Source organism: Talpa europaea (genome assembly GCF_964194135.1).
Source record: "Talpa europaea genome assembly, chromosome: X".
Lineage (NCBI taxonomy): Eukaryota > Metazoa > Chordata > Mammalia > Eulipotyphla > Talpidae > Talpa > Talpa europaea.
Genome location: NC_140081.1, coordinates 46526043 through 46549553, shown reverse-complemented (window position 1 = coordinate 46549553; position 23511 = coordinate 46526043). Strand labels below are relative to the sequence as shown.

At 38.1% G+C, this 23511-nt stretch overlaps 1 protein-coding gene across 1 annotated transcript in view; it reads right to left on the bottom strand.

Moving 5' to 3' along the window:
- KIF4A (kinesin family member 4A) overlaps positions 1 to 23511 on the bottom strand; it is a gene marked incomplete at both ends in the record, with an annotated part of 164926 nt that overhangs the window by 55141 nt on the left and 86274 nt on the right. The window contains 4 exons of the mRNA XM_084259211.1: positions 2088 to 2193; positions 2302 to 2360; positions 4851 to 4983; positions 23001 to 23062. Of these exons, the coding sequence (XP_084115337.1) occupies positions 2088 to 2193; positions 2302 to 2360; positions 4851 to 4983; positions 23001 to 23062 (360 nt within the window). The remainder of the gene's footprint in view (positions 1 to 2087; positions 2194 to 2301; positions 2361 to 4850; positions 4984 to 23000; positions 23063 to 23511) is intronic.

The following is a 23511-nucleotide window of genomic DNA, read 5'->3' as shown; positions in this document are numbered from 1 at the left end:
CCCATGTGACTCAAAGCCCCAGAATCGCGGTGGTGTGAAATCCTTTAACACTGGCATGGTGGTCATGAACAATGGTGTCCTGGATCATTCTTTTCTGATCTTGTAAGTTTTGGCTCTAGAGGAGGTATGCTGCCCAGATGCCTTAATTCTGAAGTAGCTCACACAAGGTTTTCATACATCAGATGTTTCAGCTATATTTAAGAGGAATTATAAAACTAGTGAAATTTAACCTTGTGGTACCCACTCTCTCACATGCACACTATACTTTAGTCACCTAGAAGTTCTTGCCATCTTCTAAACTTATGTACCCCTTTGCTTTTCATATACTTTTTCCTCTATATAAACTGTACTTTCCCTTCTGTCTGAATTGCAAATTCCTATTCATTTTTTGGGACCCTGTTTTTTCTGTGCTACCTTCCTGAATTTTCTTGGCAGTTAATCACCCCTTCCTTTATGCTGATATTACTAATGCAAGAGGATTAAAACATACAGAAGGGAGGGTTATCCTTGCCTCCTTTCTAGTCCCCCCTTTCTTTTCCACCTGTGAACCTTGACCAACTGACAAATGACAAAGTTTATAAAAAGAACAACTCTTGAAAAATAATCAGTTATCAGGATTGGATGTTCTTGAGCAAGAGCCATGAAAACTGGAACAGCCTCCAATCAAAGGTTTCACAGCAATTAACAACAAAACTGCTAGTTGAGCCAAACTAACTACGTACACGAGCTGAACTTTTAACCTGCATCTGAGTCACTAAATTATTTTCTTTTGATATCACAACAATATTTAGCAAGTAAATAGCAGAATTTGCTTCAAACCAGAATTTGTCCAGCTCTGGGGCCTAGGTTCTCAGTTACTGTGGTCTGTTTGATAAACAACTTGTTATTATTGGATTACTTGTGATAGTTTTGCACAATCCTACTTATTCTAAAATATTACTTCCAGTCTTTTGGGAGTTTACTCATTTAATTTCCTGGAACTGGTCATCCTAGCTCTTCTCCCCACAATTCTATATATTTTCTTCATTGATTCTTTATGAGTAAAATGTAGGAATGGATGATTCTGATACCCTTTTAACAACTCTAGAAAATACTGGGCAAGACCTGGGGTGGAGAATCACTGTTCTGGTAAAATTGAAACCTCTTCCCAAGAGCTAGGACTTACCTTAGGCATTTACACACATATTGTTGCTTCAGAATAATAAACAGTAGAGTGTAGATGGAACAAAGCCAACCATAACCCCTTAACAAACCACAACCTTTAACATAATAAAATTTCAATGAAAAAATATCTATCTGTTCTGGGAAAAAATAACAAATAAACACTCCCTTCCCAAGCCCACCCACAACGACTAGAAATAAAAATGGGAATTAATAGGAGCATAATCATTTAAACTTATTTATTACTGGTTATAATAGAGAGTTATGGTATTCCCTGGTTACTTCAAAGGCAGCACTGGCAACAGAAATGGTATATAAAATCCCCTCTATACTCTTGTTTCTCTTCAGATCGTATAAATCTTTTGCCTTTTACTAAAATCCCCTCAATCCCATTTTCATCCTTCTGGACATTACAATGGACATGAGATCTGGCCCCATTTAAAGAAATGTTTAAGCAGTGTACTCTTCCTTGACTAGAAAGCACACTGATATATGAAGGTGTATAAATTACAGATGCCCAATTACATTTTGTTGAGACTCATTTTCACTTCTCTAAGCTATCTGTCAGAACCCAGTTTATTTTAAGTCAGGGTATGGTACAAGGCCTCTTATTAAGTTAGCCTATACTTGAAAGGACAGCAAATCAATGGCTGTTGCTTGTGTGATCCAGGCAATTTTGCAGTGCTATGTCGTTGTTTTCAGTGTTTGATTAGAATACTGAAATATTAATGTGCCATTTCACATGTAACCTCTGAGTGTTTTGATTTAACAAATTCAATATTCAGATCACATCCAATGATCCATGATCTCTGCCCTCTAACAGCTTACAATCTAGTTGTTTACTCACAGAGTGAGACATATTTATATGTATCAAGAGAAACAAATGAAAGCAATATGCCTATTTATACTGTACCTACTTGGCTTACCGATAGTTGGGTAATCACTTGCTGCAGGTTACAAATCAACTCTACATTTTCTTTTAATTCCTGGTCTTCCAAAGTCTCTACTAGCTTTTGAAGATCCACTTTGCAGCTAAAAATTCAAGCAAAGGAACCCAGGGTTAATTGTACTGCAAAGGCCAGAGAACTCATGATTATATACTAAGGTAGTATACTAACAAATATCTGGTAGGAAACTTACGCAGCGTGCTGCCTGAGCTCTTCTAGCTTGGCGTTCATTTTTTCATTTGCTTGTTCTGTCTGCAACAGAGACCCAGGAGATCATCAGTGGCAGTGCCTGACAGCCCCACCTAATTATGGACTTGTTCCTACTCCTATGGATTAAAATCTATGTAGAGAGGTTGCCTCTCTTGCTGTTAAGAGGAGATTTAGTGGGCTCTGGTTATTTAATGAGAAAGTGTTTTTTTTAACGGAGTCATGGAAATTAGCCCTTCAGTGAACATGAGCTACTAAAAATAGCAGCTAAGCAGCTGGGTCTTATGTTTGCCATGAAGCTCAGACTATGGGATGGAGTGTGAACCCTTAATTCTACATAGAACTTTGCAACTGAGGGAAAAACCAGTACTTCCGGGCATGCTACTCCCTGCTGTTTGAAAAAAAAAAAAAAAAAAAACAAAAAAACCACCCCCTAAAACCCACTTACTTTAATCTGCCTCCTACCACACACTGTTCCTAGCTCCAGCATAAGGGCATTTAAAACATAAAAGGGCCTCACAACTGCATATGAACTAAGATTTTTTTCAAGTCACACTATCTGATATGAAATATTCACTTTAGCGAAAGAATAAAAGAAAACGGGTGAGACACAAGAATGATGGTAGAAAAGTAATGGCAAAAGGCAGCTCTGGTTTAGGAAGGGTGATTGATATTTTCCATTTTATTTCAATCACAGTATCTGTAATATGTTGGATGCTGCAATAAATTTGGGAAGGACAGTTTATATAGGACAAAAATGCTGTGCTTATTATGATATTCTGACAGGACATTAAACAATCAGCCTATTGGGCAACCATTGTAACAACCTCATAAAGGTCAGATGGCTATGTGACTGGAATAAAAAGTACTGTCTGTTATGTCAACCATACTCACATATATGTGAAACACTGCTTAGAGTTACTTCAAAGGCAGCACTGGCAACAGATATGGTACATAAAATCCCCTCTATACTCTAGTTTCTCTTCAGATCGTATAAATCTTTTGCCTTTTACTAAAATCCCTTCAATCCCATTTTCATCCTTCTGGACATTACAATGGACATGAGATCTGGCCCCATTTAAAGAAATGTTTAAGCAGTATACCCTTCCTTGACTAGTAAACACACTGATATATGAAGGTGTATAAATTACAGATGCCCAATTACATTTTGTGAGACTCATCTTCACTTCTAGCAATAGCTGTGCTATCAAAGATTGAGTTGTATTTAGATTAGTAGAAAAACATTAGCGACACAACCAGCACACAGTGATCTAGGTTATTGTCCGACAGGTAGTAGGATGCAAAACTGGTGTAATCTGTCACATGGTGATCCACTATTTGGAAATTAACCATATGTAAAAGGAATCAAAATTAATTTCTCAGCTGTTCTATCTTACCATGGCAGCTGTTACAATGAGATATGAAATGTGACAATGTTAGGGGAATGGAGACAGAGTGGAACTAAAATCTTAGTAAAAGGACACTTGCTGTTATAAAGATTAGACAGGACTTAAGGTGACAAAGGGAGCTAGTTCTGTTTTCTTTAGTATTTTAGAAGAAATCTATTTAAAAATGGGACTCAGAGGAGGAGGGATTAGGGTCAAAATAAGGGGGGGGGGTGGGAATTGCATGGGGAATATAACCAAGATGAAAATGCATACATTGTGCAAAAATTAAAAATGATGTGAAAATTATATAAAATAAAAACAACAGACGGAATTGGAAGGGAAAATGCTAAGTGAAATAAGTCAGAAGGAGAATGATAAATATCAGATGGTGTTATTAATATGTGGAATGTAGGGCCTCCCTGGTGGCTCAAGAGGTTAAGACGCAACCTATGAAGCTATCTGGAGCCACTGCAGCACAAGTTCGATCCCTGGCCAGGGAGCAACCCACATGGCGCAGCAGACCTCTCCTGACTCGCCCACTGCTCCCCTCAGTAGTGTATTTCAGTCACTCTGCCTGTTCTGTTCCCCACTCTGTCTCTGGTGAATACTCTCACCGTCTACTCCTCTGGCCTACTCCCATTCTTGTATGCATAAATAAATAAATCTTTAAATAAATATGTGGAATGTAGAGAAACTAAACTAATCAGTGATAGACAAACTTAAAAGCTAACTATAGAACTGAAATATCCAAAGGGGGAAGGAGTGGGGGGACAGGGTAGTAGCAAGGAGGGAAGGAAACACAATGGACTATGGTGGTGGACTATGGGTGATTTGGTGGTTGGCACCCTGCAGTGGTGGTGCTACTTGATGGGGAGGATCCTAATGTTTCCTAAATTAAAAGAATAAATGAATGAAAAAAATAAAAAAATAAAAATGGGATTCATGTAGGTTCTTTGTGGTAGATATATATGTGTCCGCTGCTTTTAAATTTTCTGTATATATGATCATAAGACCATTTATTTACCCCAGTGGGGTTTCCCTAGAAAGATGCAGTAATACTAATCCATTTCTTTCCACATAACTGAGAAGCATGTTAAATATTTCAACTAATTTTCAGATTGCTAGTAGTTTAGTCTTGGGGCCTCACCAAAATGATTCTCTCCAACATCTGGGCTGTTTGACCAGCTGCCTCACTCAGACCGCGACTTAATTTTTCATTCTCCTCTACCAGAGACTGATTTTTCTCCATCAAGGATTGTAGATTATCTGATGGTTCCACACTAAAACAAAGAAAGTAACATATTAGAGAAATACCTGATTGATAGCAGCTATATCAAAGGTGGCTAAAAATAAGACCCACAGACCATTTGGGTGGTAGGGGTTGGTTGAAAATAACTTCAATCTGGAAAAAGGGTATCTATTGCAGTCTATTCTCCCAGTCAGGTAGTATATTGGATAATAAGGAAGCATATGCCTGAAATGCTTTAAATTAATGGTTTAGAGAAAAGTTAAAAGTCAGATAATGGTTACAACAGGAATGACTAATCTCCCCATGGCTCTTGGATTAGGATCTATTTGTTTCAAGTAGGTAAGAAGTAAAAGCTAACCATAGTTGATACATATTCTTTCTCTTTTTTCCATCCTCAATCTCACATTAAAGATTAGGGAAGTAGGGCCTCCCTGGTGGTGCAAGGCATTAAGACACAACCTATGAAGCTGTCCACAGCCTCTGCAGCACAAGTTCGATCCCCGGCTGGCCAGGGAGAAACCCACGACACTGCAGACCTCTCCTGACTTGCCCGCTGCTCCCCTCAGCAGTGTACTTCGGTCAATCTGCTTGTTCTGTTCCCCACTCTGTCTCTAGTGAATCCTCTTACCCCCCACGCCTCTAGCCTGTACCCCATCTCTTGATTGCATAAATAATCTTAAAGAAAAAGATTAGGGAAGTAGGGGAGGAAGAGTTATGGAGGACATGGGAGTGACATTGCTCAAAGTCAAAATTTAACCTCATTAACAAAAGTCAGTTACCTATTTACTGTAAAGCCTTGGGAAATAACTTCAGAAGTCAGAAAACCAAAACGATGAACAGTGGTCACTAAGAACACATTTCATAATTCTCTATAGATAAGTGATCCCTTCTAAATGCTTGCCTTGCTTAAACTTATGACCCCAAATCTCTTGTTCATTTGTCTATCAATTTTAAATTGCTCAGAGTGGGTGGTAGCAACAAGGGTATCCATTTCAAATAGGAGTGGAAGTGAAGGACAGAAATAGCTTGAAGGAATACATAGAGATAAGAACTTACTTAATATCTGTTGGATTGATTGGGCCTCCCTGGTGGCGCAAGGGGTTAAGCACCGCACTACGAAGCAATCTGCAGCCTCTGAAGCACAAGTTCTATCCCCGGCTGGCCAGGGAACAACCCACATGATGAAGCAGACCTCTCCTGTCTCACCCACTGCACTGAAGCTGTCCACAGCCTCTGCAGCACAAGTTCGATACCCGGTCAGCCGGTGTATTTCAGTCACTCTGCCTGTTCTGTTCCCCACTCTGTCTCTGGTGAATCCTCTCACCTCCCTCATCTCTGGCCTGTACCCCAGCTCTTGATGCATAAATAAATCTTTAAAAAAAATCTGTTCCATTGATAATCCACTGGGATTAAATGTTCAAAAGACTGGAAAATAGGACTAAATAAAAAAAATCAAAAGAAATATGAAGATTTGATCTTAAGGATACTGAAGGGAAAGTGAATAGCTGTCAAGGCTATAATACAGAGAAAAAGAATACAGGGGGGCCTCCCTGGTGGCGCAAGGGGTTAAGCACAGCACTATGAAGCAATCCACAGCCTCTGCAGCACAAGTTCGATCCCCAGCCGGCCAGGGAGAAACCCATATGATGCAGCCGACCTCTCGTGTCTGGCCCACTGCTCCCCTCAGCAGTGTATTTCAGTCAGTCTGCCTGTTCTGTTCCCCACTCTGTCTCTGGTAAGTCCTCTCACCCCCTCCCTGTATCTCTGGCCTGTACCCCAGCTCCTGTATGCATAAATAAATCTTTTAAAAAAGAATACAGGAAACAGCTGTTCTCAATCTCAATAAATGCCATGAAAGGATTTTAGGAATAGATACCCCCCACACACCTTAAGACATATATGAATTCTTATAGATAATATTTATAAAAATTATGCTATTTATCAAAAATAGCAATGCTACACCATAATTTCCTATATTATACTGTTGCGAATTTCTAAGGCTCTTAAGAAGGAATGTTCCATTGAGTGTGGATTATAAAAATAAACTCAGTAAACTTAGGTATATTTTAGATTGTTATAATAGTTCCTTACTCTAATTATATTTAAAACGTTAATACATGATTCATGTAAGCTGGCAAATTCCAAAGTGATGACATGTTTCAAAGCAATCATTTCCTCCTTCACCCTCCCCCCAAATTTCCAGATTTCCCTAAATGGGGGAAAGTAGAAGGAAGAACCATCTTTTATGTTACTGAGCATGTGCAAATTGATAAACGCAGAAATCAGTATGAAAGCTTCAATGACACATACTCATAAAAGAAAATAGCATAATCCAAGGACAGTAAAATATTTTATTGGTATTTTTATGTAATAAATGTCCCTAAAACATAAACATTTATATTTTATTTCTCTGGAAAACACTTAACAACTGAATTATTTATCAACTGTTTCTTAGAATCTGTTATTTTTGCAGTTGAAACTATATTGTAGGTAGTTGGAAATCTGGAATGGTTTTCACTAATTATATGTTCATTAGTCTTGTCTCATATGAAACAGATCTATGCTAAATTGAAAAGAAAGGAAGATGGGCCAGTTGCTTCTAAACTGAATATACTGAGAAAATGTCTTTAAGAAACCCTTTGAGATACATGGGCTTTCCTTAGTTTATTTGCATTCTTAAAATAGTATAATGAAACTGAGATTACATAATTCAAAGGGGGAGGATTAGAAAAGAAGGGTGGTCTTCATTGAGTGATGAAGTTATGGCAATATTTAAGAATTCTTCTTCACTCTTTTCTAAATTCCTTACAAGAAGCAATGTATCACAAAAACAGAAACATGACATGAAACATGAAAATAAAAGTATTAAAAGAGGGCCTCCCCAGTGGCACAGCGGTTGAGCGCTGGGTTGCGAAGCTGCCCGCAGTCTCTGCAGCGCCAGTTCGATCCCCGGCTGCTCCCCGGCCACCAAAGGAGGGTCCCACATGGTGCGCAGACCTCTCCTGCCGCCCGCTGCTCCCCTCAGCAGTGTACTTCGGTCCTTCTGCCTGCTCTGCTCCCCGCTCTGGCTCGCTCTGGCTCTGGTAAATTCTCTCACCTTCCTGCGCTTCTGACTGTACCCAGTGCTTGTATGTATAAATAAATAAATAAATAAATAAATAAATAAATAAATAAATAAAAATTGAGCTGTTTCCCAAAAATTAGGATTAAAAAAAAAAAAAACTATTAAAAGAAAATAAGGGGGGCTCCCTGGTGGCACAAGGAATTGAGCACAGCGCTGTGATGCTGGTCACAGCCTCTGTGGCACAAGTTTGATTCCCGGCTAGAGAGCTACCCACATGGCGCAGCAGACCTCTCCTGACTCACCCGCTGCTCTCCTCATGTACTTCAGTTTATCTGCCTATTCTGTTCCCTGCTCTGTCTCTGGTGAATCCGCTCACCTTCCACATCTCTGGCCCATACCACAGTTCTTATAATTATCAATAAATATTTTTAAAAAGTTCTATTGACATGAAAAAATAAACAAAATAGACAAACCTCTAGCAAGGCTCACAAAGAAAAAAAACAGGAGAAAACACATAAATAGGTATATAAATGAAAGAGGAGAAATCACAACAGACTCAGTAGAAATAAAAAGAATAATAAGAGCTTACTATGAACACTTATACGCAAACAAATTCAACAACCTTGAAGAGATGGACAAATTCGTAGAACGATATAATCATCCAAAGCTGGACAAAGGAGAAATAGAACAACTAAACAGACCAATTACAAGCAGAAAAATTGAAGCAGTAATCAAAGCACTCCCCAAAAACAAAAGACCAGACCCAGACGGCTTCACAAATGAATTCTACCAAATGTTCAGCAGTGAATTAGTGCCTATCCTACACAAACTCTTTCAAAAAATTGAAAAAGAAGGAATACTACCAAATACATTCTACGAAGCCAACATTACATTAATACCAAAACCCAACAAAGACAGCACAAAAAAAGAAAATTACAGGCCAATCTCCCCAATGAACACTGATGCAAATATCCTCAATAAAATCCTTGCCAACAGAATCCAACAATGTATCCATAAGATAATTCACCACGACCAAGTAGGATTCATGCCAGGGACACAAGGATGGTTCAACATCCGAAAATCAATCAACATTATACAACACATCAACAAAAAGAAATATAAAAACCATATGATAATATCAATAGATGCTGAGAAAGCTTTCAACAAAGTGCAACACCCATTCATGATAAAAGCCCTTGAAATTCTTGGGATACAAGGAACATACCTCAACATCATAAAGGCCATATATGACAAGCCAATGGCCAGTATCATTCTCAATGGTGAAAAGCTGAAAGCATTTCCATTAAGATCTGGAACAAGACAAGGATGTCCACTTTCACCACTGCTTTTCAAAATAATACTGGAAGTCCTAGCCAGAGCAATAAGACAAGAGAAAGACATACAAGGAATCCAAATAGGAAAAGAAGAAGTCAAACTATCACTATTTGCAGACGATATGATAATATACATAGAGAATGCCAAAAACTCCACAGAGAAACTAATTCAACTCATCAATCAGTTCAGTAAAAGTACACAAACAATAAATGTGAAGAAGAAGAAATAAAAAAAAAAGCATCCCTTTTATTATTGAAACAAAAAAAATCAAATATTTGGGAATAAATCTAACAAAAGAGGTAAAGGACCTATACAAAGAAAACTATAAAACACTGTTAAAAGAAATAGAAGAAGACACAAAGAAATGGAAAGACATCCCCTGCTCAGGGATTGGAAGAATAAACATTATTAAAATGGCCATCCTACCAAAAGCAATATACAGATTCAATGCTATTCCAATAAAAATTTCAATGTCATTTTTCAAAGAAATAGAACAATTATTGATGAAATTCATATGGAATCACCAAAAACCCTGAATAGCCTAAGCTCTCCTGAAAAAAAAAAAGAAGGGAATAGAGGCATCACACTCCCAGACTTCAAACTACACTACAAAGCCATAATCATCAAAACTGCATGGTATTGGAACAAGAACAGACACACAGACCAATGGAATTGAATAGAAAATCCAGAAATAAACCCACAGATTTATGGTCAACTAATCTTTGACAAAGGAGCAAAGAATACGCATTGGAGCAAAGAAAATTTGTTCAATAAATGGTGCTGGGAAATCTGGGTCGCTACATGCAAAAGAATGAAGCTTGACCACTACCTCACACCATACACAAAAATCAACTCAAAATGGATTAAAGAACTAGACATAAGACCTGAAACCATAAAATACATAGAAGGAAATATAGGCAAAACACTACGGGATTGGCACATCAAAGACATCTTTACAGACACATCACCCAAAGCAGTGATAGTGAAGGCAAAGATCAACAGCTGGTACGACATCAAATTAAAGAGCTTCTGCACAGCATAAGAGACAATAACAAAACAAAGAGAAACCCCACCAACTGGGAGAACATTTTTGCACACAACACTAATGATAAAGGACTGATCACAAAAATCTGCAAAGAGCTGATGAGACTCAACAACAACAAAGAAAATAATCCTGTCAAAAAATGGGCAGAAGAGCTAAAAAGAAACTTCTCTGAAGAGGAAATGCAAATGGCCAACAGGCATATGAAAAAATGTTCAACATCACTTGTAATCAGGGAAATGCAAATCAAAACTACAAGGAGATACTATCTTACACCAGTGAGAATGGCACGTATTAACAAAACTAGCAACAACAAATGTTGGCGAGGATGTGGAGAAAAAGGAACTCTCCTGCACTGTTGGTGGGAGTGCAAACTGGTCCAAACACTATGGAGAGTTGTGTGGAGATTTCTGGACCTACTAAACATAGAGCTTTATATGATCCAGCAATTCCACTCCTAGGTATATACCCAAAGGACACAGAAACATCAATTCCAAAGAACACCTGCACCCCTATGTTTATAGCAGCACTATTTACAATAGCTAAGCTTTGGAAACAACCCAAATGCCCAAAAATAGATGACTGGATCAAGAAGATGTGGTACATATATACCATGGAATATTACTCAGCATTCAAAAAAGACAAACACATGCAATTTGCAGCAACATGGATGGCGCTGGAAGGGATCATGCTCAGCGAAATAAGCCAAAAAGAAAAAGAAAAATACCGGATGGTCTCACTCATAGCAGGAATCTAGAAAACCTAAATAAGGGACCAGGAAAATGAATAATTATAAGAAAGTGAAAATCAAAATCAACAATAAACTATGAACCAGAGACACTCTATGAGGAGTGGGGGGTGGGGAGGGGGGAGGGAATGTGGTCAAAATAAGGGGATTGCAATTGTATGGGGAATATAAAAATAAAATTTATTTAAAAAAAATAAATAAAAATGCTAAGGATAAAAAAAATAAATTAAATAAAGAAATAAATAAAAAAGAAAGAAAGAAAAGGAGAAATCTAAACCCTTGGTCACCGCTGGTAGGAATGTATAATTGTGCTGCCCCTGTGGAAAACAGTATGTGTTTTAATTAAAAAATTGAAAGTAGAGTTACTATATGACCCAGGTATTTTATTTCTGAGTATGTACTCAATGGAATTTAAAACAGTCTTAAAGAGATATCTATACACCTGTGCTCATAGCAGCATTATTCACAATAGTCAAGAGGGGGAAGCAATCCAAGTGTACAATGACAGTAAATAAATACAATATGTGATATATGTTGTGGAATATTATTTAACCTTTAAAAGGAAGGAAATTATGACACATGCTATATACAGATGAACCTTGAAGACATTATACTCAGTGAAACAAGACACTAACAAAAGGACAAATACTGTATATTTCCACTCATATGAGGTACTCAGAGTAGCAAATAAAAGTGGAATGTAGTTGCCGGGGACTCGGGGAAGGCAGAAATGGGAAATCATTGTTTAATGGTTACAGAGCTTAAGTTTTACAAGTTAAAATAAATTTTTAGGTCTCCCTGGTGGCGTACGGGGTTGAGCACCACACTACGGAGCAATCCGCAGCCTCTGCAGCGAGAGTTCTATCCCCGGCTGGCCAGGGAGAAGCCACAGGTCAAGGCGGACCTCTCCTATCTTGCCTACCGCTCCCCTCAGCAGTGTATTTCAGTCGGTCTGCCTGTTCTGTTCCCCACTCTGTCTCTGGTGGGTCCTCTCACCCCCCACATCTCTGACCTGTGCCCCAGCTCTTGTATGCATAAATAAATAAATCTTTAAAAAAAAATAAAGTTTTGGGGCTAGATGGTGATTAGGCTGCATGATATTGTGAATGTATTTATTATCAGTTAACTGTATGCTAAAAATGTTATAATAGTCAGTTTTATGTTATATAGATATCTTACAAAAATTTTTAATGGGCCAAAGGATCAAAAATACTGGTAGAAAAATTGGATCTGTGAACAGATAACTTACTTGAAAAAGAGTTAAATATGGCCCTCAAACATATGAAAAAAATACTCAAACCCACTGAAATGAAAGAAATGCAAATTAAAAAAACTGAGATAGTTTTTCTCATCTATCAGGTGGCAAAATTGAAAAAGTATGATAAGACATTCTGGTGGCAAGGCTGGGAGGAAACAAGCACTCTCATACACTGCTAATGGGAATACAAGTTGGTATAATATTTCTGGAAGGAAAATGACAATATCTAAAAAAAAAAAACAAAAAACAAAACATGCACTTACCTTTCCCCCTAGTAATCCCATTTCCAGAAATCTTTCCTAAAGATAAGCCTCTTAACAAAATGAAAACATATATGTATAATGTCATTCACTACATTGTGAAAAGTTTGTAATTGCAAAATATTGTAAGTAAACTAAATCCTATAAGTAGGAGAGAGGTTGAATTAATTTGTATGTCACAAGTAAAGTTGTTTCTCACTTAATGATGTTTCAGTAAATGACAAATCATACATACAATGGATGTTCTAATAGGCTGTAACACATAGCCTAGATCGTAGTAAGCTATACCATCTAGGTCTATCTAATTATACTCTGACATTCACACCACAATGAAACTTCATAATGACACAATTCTTTTTTTTTAAGATTTATTTATTTATGCATGCAAGAGCTGGGGTGTAGGCCAGAAGAGCGGAGAGGTGAGAGGATTCACCAGAGATAGAGTGAGGAACAGAATAGTAGATCTACTGAAATACACTGCTGAGGGGAGCAGCGGGCGAGACAGGAGAGGTCTGCTGCGCCATGTTGGTCAGCAACCTGGCCAGGGATTGAACTCATGCTGCAGTGGCTGCCAATAGCTTCACAATGGTTAGACTTAATCCCTGGTGCCACCAGGGAGGCCCCGCATAATGACACATTTCTTAGAAGGTACCTCATTGTTAAGTAAGGCATAGCTTACATGTTAAGAGCACCATGCAGCTGTATAAAAGAATGAAGACTTCTAGGAGCAGATAAGAAATAATTTATCTGTTCAGTTGTATGAAAGAAATATCAAGAAACTAAGAGTTGGTTAAGTAAAGAGAGAGGGAGAATAGTAGTGGAAAAAAGGGTGTAATGGGAACAAGGTAGCAGGGATGAAGAGAGAATGACACTTTTGAGTACATTTATATTTTCTTTGTTAAAAAAATCTATGGAAAAAATGACATATAATTTACCATTTTATGGGGCCTCCCTGGTGGCTTAGGGGTGAAGTCTCAGTGTTACCACTGCAAAGGCCCACCACAATGGCCTCAGTTCCATCCCCAGACAGGGAGTGAACCTACATGGTGCAGCATGCTGCTCTTCTTAGCAGTATACGCTTGCTGCTCTTCTTAGCAGTATATTTCAGTAGATCTGCCTGTTCTGTTCCCCACTCTGTCTCTGATGAATCCTCTCACCCCTTCCCTCTCACACCTCTGGCTTGCACCCCAGTTCTTTTATGCAAAAATAAAGAAAAATCATTTAAAAAAATGGGTCTCCTTGGTGGCGTAGGGGTTAAGTATCAGCACTATCATACTCTCACCACTGTGGCCTGAGTGCGATCCCCTGCAAGGGAGCTAACTCACATATAGCACAGCAGAAATTTTCTGTCTTACCCACTGCTCCCATTAGCAGTGTATTTCAGTAGATTCACCTGTTCTGCTCCCCACTCACTCTCAGGTATATCCTCTCTCCCCTGCACCTCTGGCCTATACCCCAGTTCTTCTATGCATAAATAAAACTTTATGAAAAATTACCATCTTATGTCTTTGGGGACTCTACTCCAACAGCAAAGAAAAGTAAAAATAAACAAATGAAACTACTTTAAACAACTTCTGTACTCAAAAGAAACCACCGCACAAAAAAGGCAACCTATTGATTGGAAGAAGATATTTGTACACCCTATGTCCCATAAGAGGTAATATACAAAATACCTAAGAACTCATACAATTGTAAACGACACAATGGGGAAAACTATGGTGACCACACCTGAGGGCAGAAGTCCTATAACCTGAAAAAAACACCAAGGATGTAAATTAATGATGCGTCATTAATAAAAACATTAAAATATATAAAAAGAAAGGAAAAACTTTAAAAAAAAGGCAGAAGAGCTGAAAAACACTTCTCCAAAGACGATATATAGATGGCCAATAGGCATATGAAAAAAAACTTTCAACATCACTTATTATTAGGGAAATGGAAGTCAAAACCACAATGAAATATCACCTCACACCTATGAGAATAGACTGTATCAATAGACCAGAAACAAGTATTGGCCAGTAGAAACAAGAACCCTATCTAGTACACTGATGGTAGGAATATAAGTTGGTATGACCTCTATGGAAAACAGTATCCTCAAAAAATTAAAAATAGAACTACCATATGATCTAGTAATTGGACTCATACTTATCTGAAGATATGAAAACACTAAATGGAAAAGATATAAGCAACCTTATGTTGGTTGAAGTACTGCTTACAAAAGCCAAGACATAGAAATAATCTAAATTTCCATTGATGGAAGACTGGATAAAGAAAAGGTGGAACATTGCTCAGCTATTAAGAAAGACAAAATCTTTTTGTGATAACATGGATGGAAATTGAGGTAATTAAGCTAAGTGAAATAAAGTCAGAAAGAGAAAGACAAATACTGGACAAAAATACTGGATGGTTGCACGTGTGGAATATAAAAACAAAGCAAAAGAGATAACAAAACAACAAAAACACCTCTAGAATTTGAGATCAAAATGGTGCTTACCTCATGGGCCTAACAGACATCTATAGGACATTGTACAAAAAAATTGGAATACACATTTTTCTTAGGCAGACACAGATCATTCTCCAGAATCCAATATAACATCAAAACGATAATATAACATGACCAAGTGGGATTTATTATAGGGGCACAAAGCTTGTTCAAAGACCAAAAATCAATTAATATAATTCAACACATCAACAAAAAGAAAAGCAAAAACCATATATGATCCTATCAATAGATGCTGAAAAAGTTTTTGACATAGTTAAACACCCATTATGATGAAGAATTGAACATAAGACCTGAAACAATAAAATACATAGAAGAAAATATAGGCAAAACATTCCATGACATACATCTTGGAAACATCTTTAAAGACTCATCCCTTGATGCAAATAAATTGAAGGAAAAGATAAGTAGCTGGGACTACATCAAACTAAAAAGCAAAGCAAAAAAGACAATAAAGTAAACAATAAAATAGACAATAATGAAAACAAAGGGACATCCTACTGATTAGAAGAAAATATTTGTACTCTATACAACAGATAAGGGACTGATTTCAAAGATCTACTAAGAACTCACAGGACTTAACAAAAACAAAATAAACAATCCAGTCAAAAAATGGACTGAAGAGTGAAAAAAGCCAGAAGGAAAAAGAAAAAAATCGGAAGGTCTCACGCATAGCAGGAATTTAGAAAACCTAAATAAGGGACCAGGAAAAAGACTAATTATAATGTAACAAAGTAAAAATCAACAAGGGACAAACAACTATAAACCAGAGACACACTGGGGCGGGGGAGGGAGAAGAGAGGGGGATCAGAACAATGGGGGGTGGGAATTGTATGGGGACTATAACCAAGATGAAAATTCATACATTGTGCAAAAATGAAAAATGATGTAAAAAATATATTAAAAAATCTAAAAAAATGGACTGAAGAGCAAGACACTTCTCCAAAGAGGAAATGCAAATGGCCAACAGGTAAATGAAAAAATGTTCAACATCACTTATAATCAGGGAAATGCAAATGAAAACCACAATAAGACACTGCATCACACCAGTGAAAATGGTCCATGTTAAAAAAAAAAAAAGGCAACAACAAATGCTGGTGAGGATGTGAAGAAAAAGGGACCCTCATACGCTGCTGGTGGGAATGCAAAATGGTCCAACCACTATGGAAAGCCATGTGGAGGTTCCGCAAACTACTAGAGACTCATCCCTTGATGCAAATAAATTGAAGGAAAAGATAAGCTGCTGGGACTACATCAAACTAAAAAGCAAAGCAAAAAAGACAATAAGGTAAACAGCAAAATAGACAATAATGAAAACAAAGGGACATCCTACTGATTAGGAGAAAATATTTGTACTCTACACAGCAGATAAGGGACTGATTTCAAAGATGGAGCTACCTTATGACCTAGCAATTCCACTCCTAGGAATCTACTCAAAGGACACAAAAACACTAATTTGAAAGGAAACCTGCCCTCCTATGTTTATTGTAGCACTATTTACAATAGGTAAGACTTGGAATCAATCCAAAATGCCCCAAAATAGATGACTGGATCAAGAAGATGTGAGACACACACACACACACACACACACACACACACACACACACACACTGAAATACTACTCAGCAATCAAAAAGATAAACTCATGCCATTCGCAGCTACATGGGTGGAGCTGGAAGGGATTATGCTCAGTGAAGTAAGTCAGAAGGAAAAAAAAAATATTGGATGGATTCACTTATAGGAAGAACTAAGGGAAACTATACAAGGGAGCGGGGGGGGGAAAGACAAAACTCACAGTCAAACTATAAATTGGAGACAGTCATCAGGGAAGGGGAGGAAAAGGGAACAAAATGTGAGGGAAGAGCACAAAAGTCTATGGTGATGGTTCATGGATGTCTTGGTGGTGGTAATTTTAAGGGGACAACACCTCAGAGGAGAAATCAAACATTGTACAAATATGAACAATGGTGTAAATATAAAAATAAGTAAATTATATATATATATATATATATATATATATATCTCCATTGGTCTAATTCTGGAAGAGATAAAACTATGGAGGCAATAAAAAGATCAGTGGTTGTCAGGGGTTAAAGTGCAGGGAGGGTGGGGTGAATAGGCAGATCACAGAAGATTTTTAGGGCTATAATGCCTCTGTATGAGTTTGTAATGGTGGCTATATGGCATTATACTTAGGTCCAAACCCATAGAATGTACAATAACAAGAGAGAACTCTAATGTAATCTCTGGGATTTGGGTGATTATGACATGTTGATGTAAGTTCATCAACTATAACAAATGTACCACTCTGGTGAGGGATATTGGTAAAGGAGGAAGCTGTGCATGTATGGGAGCAGGTTTTATATGGGAAATCTCTGTATCTTCCACTCAATTTTTCTGTGAATCTAAAACTGCTCTAACAGTAAAAAATGTAAAAATAAGTAACTTCATTTTTTTTAATAGAGGCATGTTTTTATTTATTTGTTTGTTTGTTTGTTTGCTTTGTTTATACATGCACTGGGTATAGTCAGAAGCACGGGAGGGTGAGAGAATTCACCAGAGCCAGAGCGGGGAACAGAGCAGGCAGAAGGACCGAAGTACACTGCTGAGGGGAGCAGCGGGCGGCAGGAGAGGTCTGCACTCCATGTGGGACCCTCCTCAGGTGGCCGGGGAGCAGCCGGGGATCGAACCTGCGCCGCGGAGGCTGCAGGCAGCTTTGCAACCCAGCGCTCAACCTCTGCGCCACTGGGGAGGCCCAGTAACTTCATTTTTTTGTAAAAAATAAATAAAAATTTTAGGGCCTCCCTGGTGGTGCAAGGGTTAAGATGCAACCTATGAAGCAATCCGCAGCACTGAAGCACAATTTTGATTCCCAGCCAACCAGGGAGCATCCCACATGGCACAGCAGACCTCTCCTGACTTGCCTGCTGCTCCCCTCAGCAGTGTACTTTGGTCAGTCTGCCTGTTCTGTTCCCCACTCTGTCTCTGGTGAGTCTCTGGTGAGCCCCAGCCCTTGTATGCATAAAATAAATAAATAAGTAAATAAACAAACAAATAAATAAAAAATTTAAAACAAAACAAAACCAAAATGGTGGTTACCAGAGGGGAAAGAGGATGGGGAGTGGGAGAAATGGGTACAGGGGTTCAATTTACTAGTGGTCAGTGGTACTAAAAGTTTGGTGGTAGGTGCAGTGTGTTATATATACACATCAAGGTATGAAGCTATACTCCTGAAACATATACAGCTTTGTAAACCAATGGCGAATAATACAAAAATAAAATAAAAGCACCTATTCAAGCATTTAGGCTTCAAAAAAAAATTAAAACCTTGACATAAAACCCCCCATATTTAAGTATATAACTCAATGGTGTTAAGTATATTTATATTGTTGTAAAACAAATCTCCAGCATATTTTCATCTTGTAAAACTGAAACTACCCATTAAAGAACTTCCCTTTTACCCTTCACCTGCACTGGATAATGAATCATTCTACTTTCTATTTCAATGAAACAGATTCAGTGATTCACTCTGTTTCAATGAAATTGATTTATTTAGATATCTAATTTAAATGGAGTCATGCAGCATTTACCTTTTTGTGATGGCCTTACTTCATAATGTTCTCAAGGTTCATTCATTTGGTAGCATGTGATAGGATTTTCTTCTTTAGTTTAAGGCTCAATAATATTTCACTATTTGTTTATCTATTTGTTTATCTATTTATCCTTTCATGGATATTTGCATTACTTCCAAATCTTGGCTGTTGTGAATAGTGCCAAGTGAACATGGGTGTGTAAATATTTTTTCAAGTCAATGGTTTCAATTCTTTTGGATATGTACCCAGAGGTGAGACTGATTGCTTGCAATATCGCCAAACTGTTTTCCACAGCAGATACACTATTTTATAATCCCTCCAACAGTGTCTAAATCTTCCTATTTTCCAAATCCTTGCCAGCATCTGTCACTGTTTTTTTTTAAATTTTTTTAAATTTTTAAAAAAGATTTATTTATTTATGATTACAAGAACTGGGGTACAGGCCAGAGACAGAGTGGGGAACAGAACAGGCAGATAGACTGAAATACACTGCTGAGGGGAGCAGAGGGCGAGTCAGGAAAGGTGTGCTGCACCATATGTGTAGCTCCCTGGCCGGGAATCGAACTCATGCAACAGAGGCTGCGGCCAGCTTCACAGTGCTGTGCTCAACCCCTTGTGCTGCCAGGGAGGCCCTGATTTATTTTTTAAGAAAAAAAAAAAAAGAAACAGCCATCCTGACAGGTATGAGGTGATACCTCATTGTGGCTTTGATTTGTACTTCTAGTCTATGAGTGTATCTTTTTGTATAATTCTAACTTAGACCCATCATAATGTTTCACACTACTTAACACAACGAAAAATATAAACAACAAAAACCAACTAAGTTGCTGGGAGTGGAATGAGTGGTGGGGAGGACCCAAAATAGAAACTAGGGTTCCCTGGAAGTGTGGTTGATTCCTGAGCTTAGGGAGGGAAAACACAAGTTTAAAGTATCGATTTAGACATCTCCTTTAAAAGGAATCATAAGTATTTATCTTTTGTTAAAAAACCTGAGGGCATGTAGAAGAGGACATGAGTCACTCCAAAGCAGTTCCCAATGGGCAAAGCACGAATTATTTGAGAAGTAAAACAAATGATAGGCTTTTAAAAAAGATTTATTTTTATTTATGCATACAAGAACTGGGGTTTAAGCCAGAGGTGCGGGAGCTGAGAGGATTTACCAGAGACAGAATGGGGAGTGCAACAGGCAGATCTACTGAAATACACTGCTGAGGGGAGCAGCAGGTGAGACAGGAGAGGTCTGCTCTGCCATGTAGGTTAGCTCCCTGGCCAGGGATCAAACTTGTGCTGCAGTGGCTGATGACAGCTTGATAATGCTGAGACTTAACCCCTTGAGCCACCAGGGAGGCCCCACAAATGATAGTTTTGAATGCTTATCCATAGAATAAAATAAATACCCTGGAGCCCCGCAGGTATCAGCAGTAGACATGTGCCCAGGTAGGACATGCAGGAAAACCATGCCTTCCAGCACCACCAGCCCCAGTGCCCTCAACACCCTGGAAGGAGCTCCAGGAAGCCCTGCCTGCCAGCACCAGCCATCCAATAGACACATGCCCAGATGGGAGATGTGGGAACCCTATGCCCTATTGCCCCACCAACCCCAGCAGACCCCAATGCTCCAGTAGTAGTGCCTGGAAATCCCACTCTCTGGCACCAGCCATAAAGTAAATGAGCACCCACGTGGGAGCTGTAGGGAACACACACCCCTCCCCCAGCTCCAGTGTTTTCAATGCCTCGGTAGGAGCACCCATAAGCCCTGCCCATTGTCATCAGTGGTCTGGTTGACAGGAGCTGAGGAAGGAGCTGCAGGGCCCATGCCCCTGTCTCCATTCACTAGCCACAGTGGCCTAGGCACCAAGCAGGTTCATCTACAACCCAGTAAGAGCACCCAGAAGTCATGCCCACTGGCATAAGTGTTCTGGTGGCCCTACACCTAGAACAAACCCGAAAGCAAATAATGGGGAGAAAGAAAAATACAAATGTTCAAGCAAGCCCTCTTGGAAACAACATACCACAGAAAGAAAAAAATCAGACTGTAGAACACAACAACACTGATACGAAAGATAAAGAATTTGATAAAGAATTCAAAATTGCCATACTCAAAAAACTTAAAGATATAAGATGCAGAAGAGAAAAATGAGAATATATAATCAATGAACAGAAAAAAAGGAATTAAATATTTAAATAAGAAGATAAAGGAACTGCCAGATGTTAAAAGATCAAAAGAGAAGCTAAAAAAATTCTGGGAAAAGCCACAAAAATAGAACAGATAAAATGGAAGACTGAATCAGTACTCTCCAAGATACCTATTCAAAATTTATGAAGAAAGAACAGAGAGATACAAAGAAAAAAGAATGAGGAAATACTTCAAGAATTATCTGACACCACGAGGAAAGGAAATATAAGAGTCATAGGAATTCCAGAAGGAGAAGAGAGAGACAAGGGAACTGAGAAAGTTGTCAAGGAAATAATTGAAGAGTACTTCCCAAACTTGAAGGAGAAAATGAAAATAGACATACAGGAAGCTAGAGGACACTAAACTATCATAATGAAAGGAAAACTACAGCAAGATATAATAGATCTTCCAAGAGTCAAAGACAAAGAAAAGAATAATGAAACTGACAAGGGGGAAGAAACAGATAACCTGTAGAGGAAAACCAACTAGACTGACATTAGACTTCTCTGAAGAAACACTACAGGGGACCACTCTAGTGGCTTAGGGGTTAAATCTCAGTGCTTTACCACTACTGCCTGAGTTGGATCCCGGGCCAGGGAGCTAACCCACATGGCACAGCAGACCTCTCCTGTCTCGCCCACTGCTCCCCGCAGTAATGTATTTCCGTAGATCTGCCTATTCTTTTCTCCACTCTGTCTCTCGTGAGTCCTCTCACCCCTCCGAACCTCTGGCCTACTCCCCAATTCTTCTGCAAACACAGACACACACACTCAAATAAAAAAATAATAAAATAAAAGGCAATAATTTAAAAAAAAGAAAGAAAAGAAAACTACAGCCAAGAAGATAATAGAGCAACATATTAAAAAAATCCAAGAGAAAAAATTCCACTGAAGAATACTTTATCCTTCAAAGCTCTCCTTCCTCTATGATGGAAAAATAAGGACCTTTTCAGAAATTTGCTTCTACTAAACCCCTATTTCAAGAAATAGTACAAGAAGCCTTAAACTATAAACCAGCAGAGAAATGAAAAGAAAGAACGGAACAAGGTACTGAATAGAACCACAAAATAATGAACAAAATGGCAATTACAGACTTCTATGTATCAATAATCTCCCAAAATGTAAATGGACTAAACTCACCAATAGAAAGACACAGAATGGTATGCTGGATTAGAAAACAAAATCTAACCTTCTGTTGTCTCCTGGAAACATACCTAACTGCTAAAGGTAAACACAGTTTGAACGTACACAGGTGGAAAACAATTCTTCAAGCAAATGGCCCCCAAAAGAAGGTAGGGACATCCATACTTACATGAGATAAAATAGACTTCAAGCTAAAAAAGGTGACAACAGACACAGATGAACACTATACAATGATCAAGGGGACAATCCATCAAGAAGTTATAACAGTCATTAGTATATACTCATCAAATGAAGAAGCACCAAACTACATTAGACAATTATTGTCTCTGAAAACAGATACTTTTAAAAAATACACATAGTAGACTTCAAAACCTCTCTCAAGAAATAATACAAGAAGTCTTAAAATATAAACCAACAGAGGAATGAATAGTACTTCAGAGAAGTCTATTGTCAGTCTAATTGGTTTTCCTTTATAGGTTATCTGTTTCTTCCCCCTCATCAGCTTCATTATTTTTTCTTTGTCTTGGGCTCTTGGAAGATCTACTATTGTATCTCGCTATAGTTTTCCTTTCATTATGATAGATAGTTTAGTGTCCTCTAACTTCCTGTATGTCTATTTTCATTTCCTACTTCAAGTTTGGGATGTACTCTTCAATTATATAATCCAAATAAATAAACGAGGGAGAAGAGACAGCTCTTCTCCATAGAGAATTCCAATTAATAAATTTCTGAAGCCAAAACCCATATTACCTATTAAATCAGGCTGCCTCAAAGATAACTAGCTAAGTTTTAAATAGTCAGCAAATTTAGTAGATCCTTAAATTGATGCCAAATGCTACCCCAAAACCTCAGTATATCAGGGGAAAACAAATGTCTAGGTGAAATAGCCTCTGTTAGAATATATATTTAAAATTAGTCTATGATGCTTACTTTATAGTTCCAGGCAGGGTACCTCCATGGGCTTGTAGCAACAAGACCTGTAGCTGTTGTACCTAGGAAAAGCAAAGAAACAGTCAGCTAGTAACCAGCTTAGACCTTGTCAACAGAATTACTACAGCTAACAATAAAGTAATTTAACATATGCCTATGAAAGCTAAGGTATATCTTAGGTATTACAGAAATCATTAGGGTTGATGAGTCAATGGTAGAAAGGAAAATCAGCATTATATGAACCTTTAGTTCTTAGAAGATGGGTTATCCTTTTTACCTAAGCATCTTAATGAGTTTTTATTGGACAGTGGGGTATGCAATGCAGGGGGATACAAAAATAAATTCTTGTGTATTCTCAACTTTGCAATCTAGTTGAAGAAAACAAGCCTAAGGCATGGAATAGGAAATGCTACAAGACAGAGATGCTAAGTCATCAAGCATAATTAAGTACTTTAGGGTTCTGAGAAGCATAAAATTAATGAAATCCCAAAACAGTTAAAGGAAGTCTTCA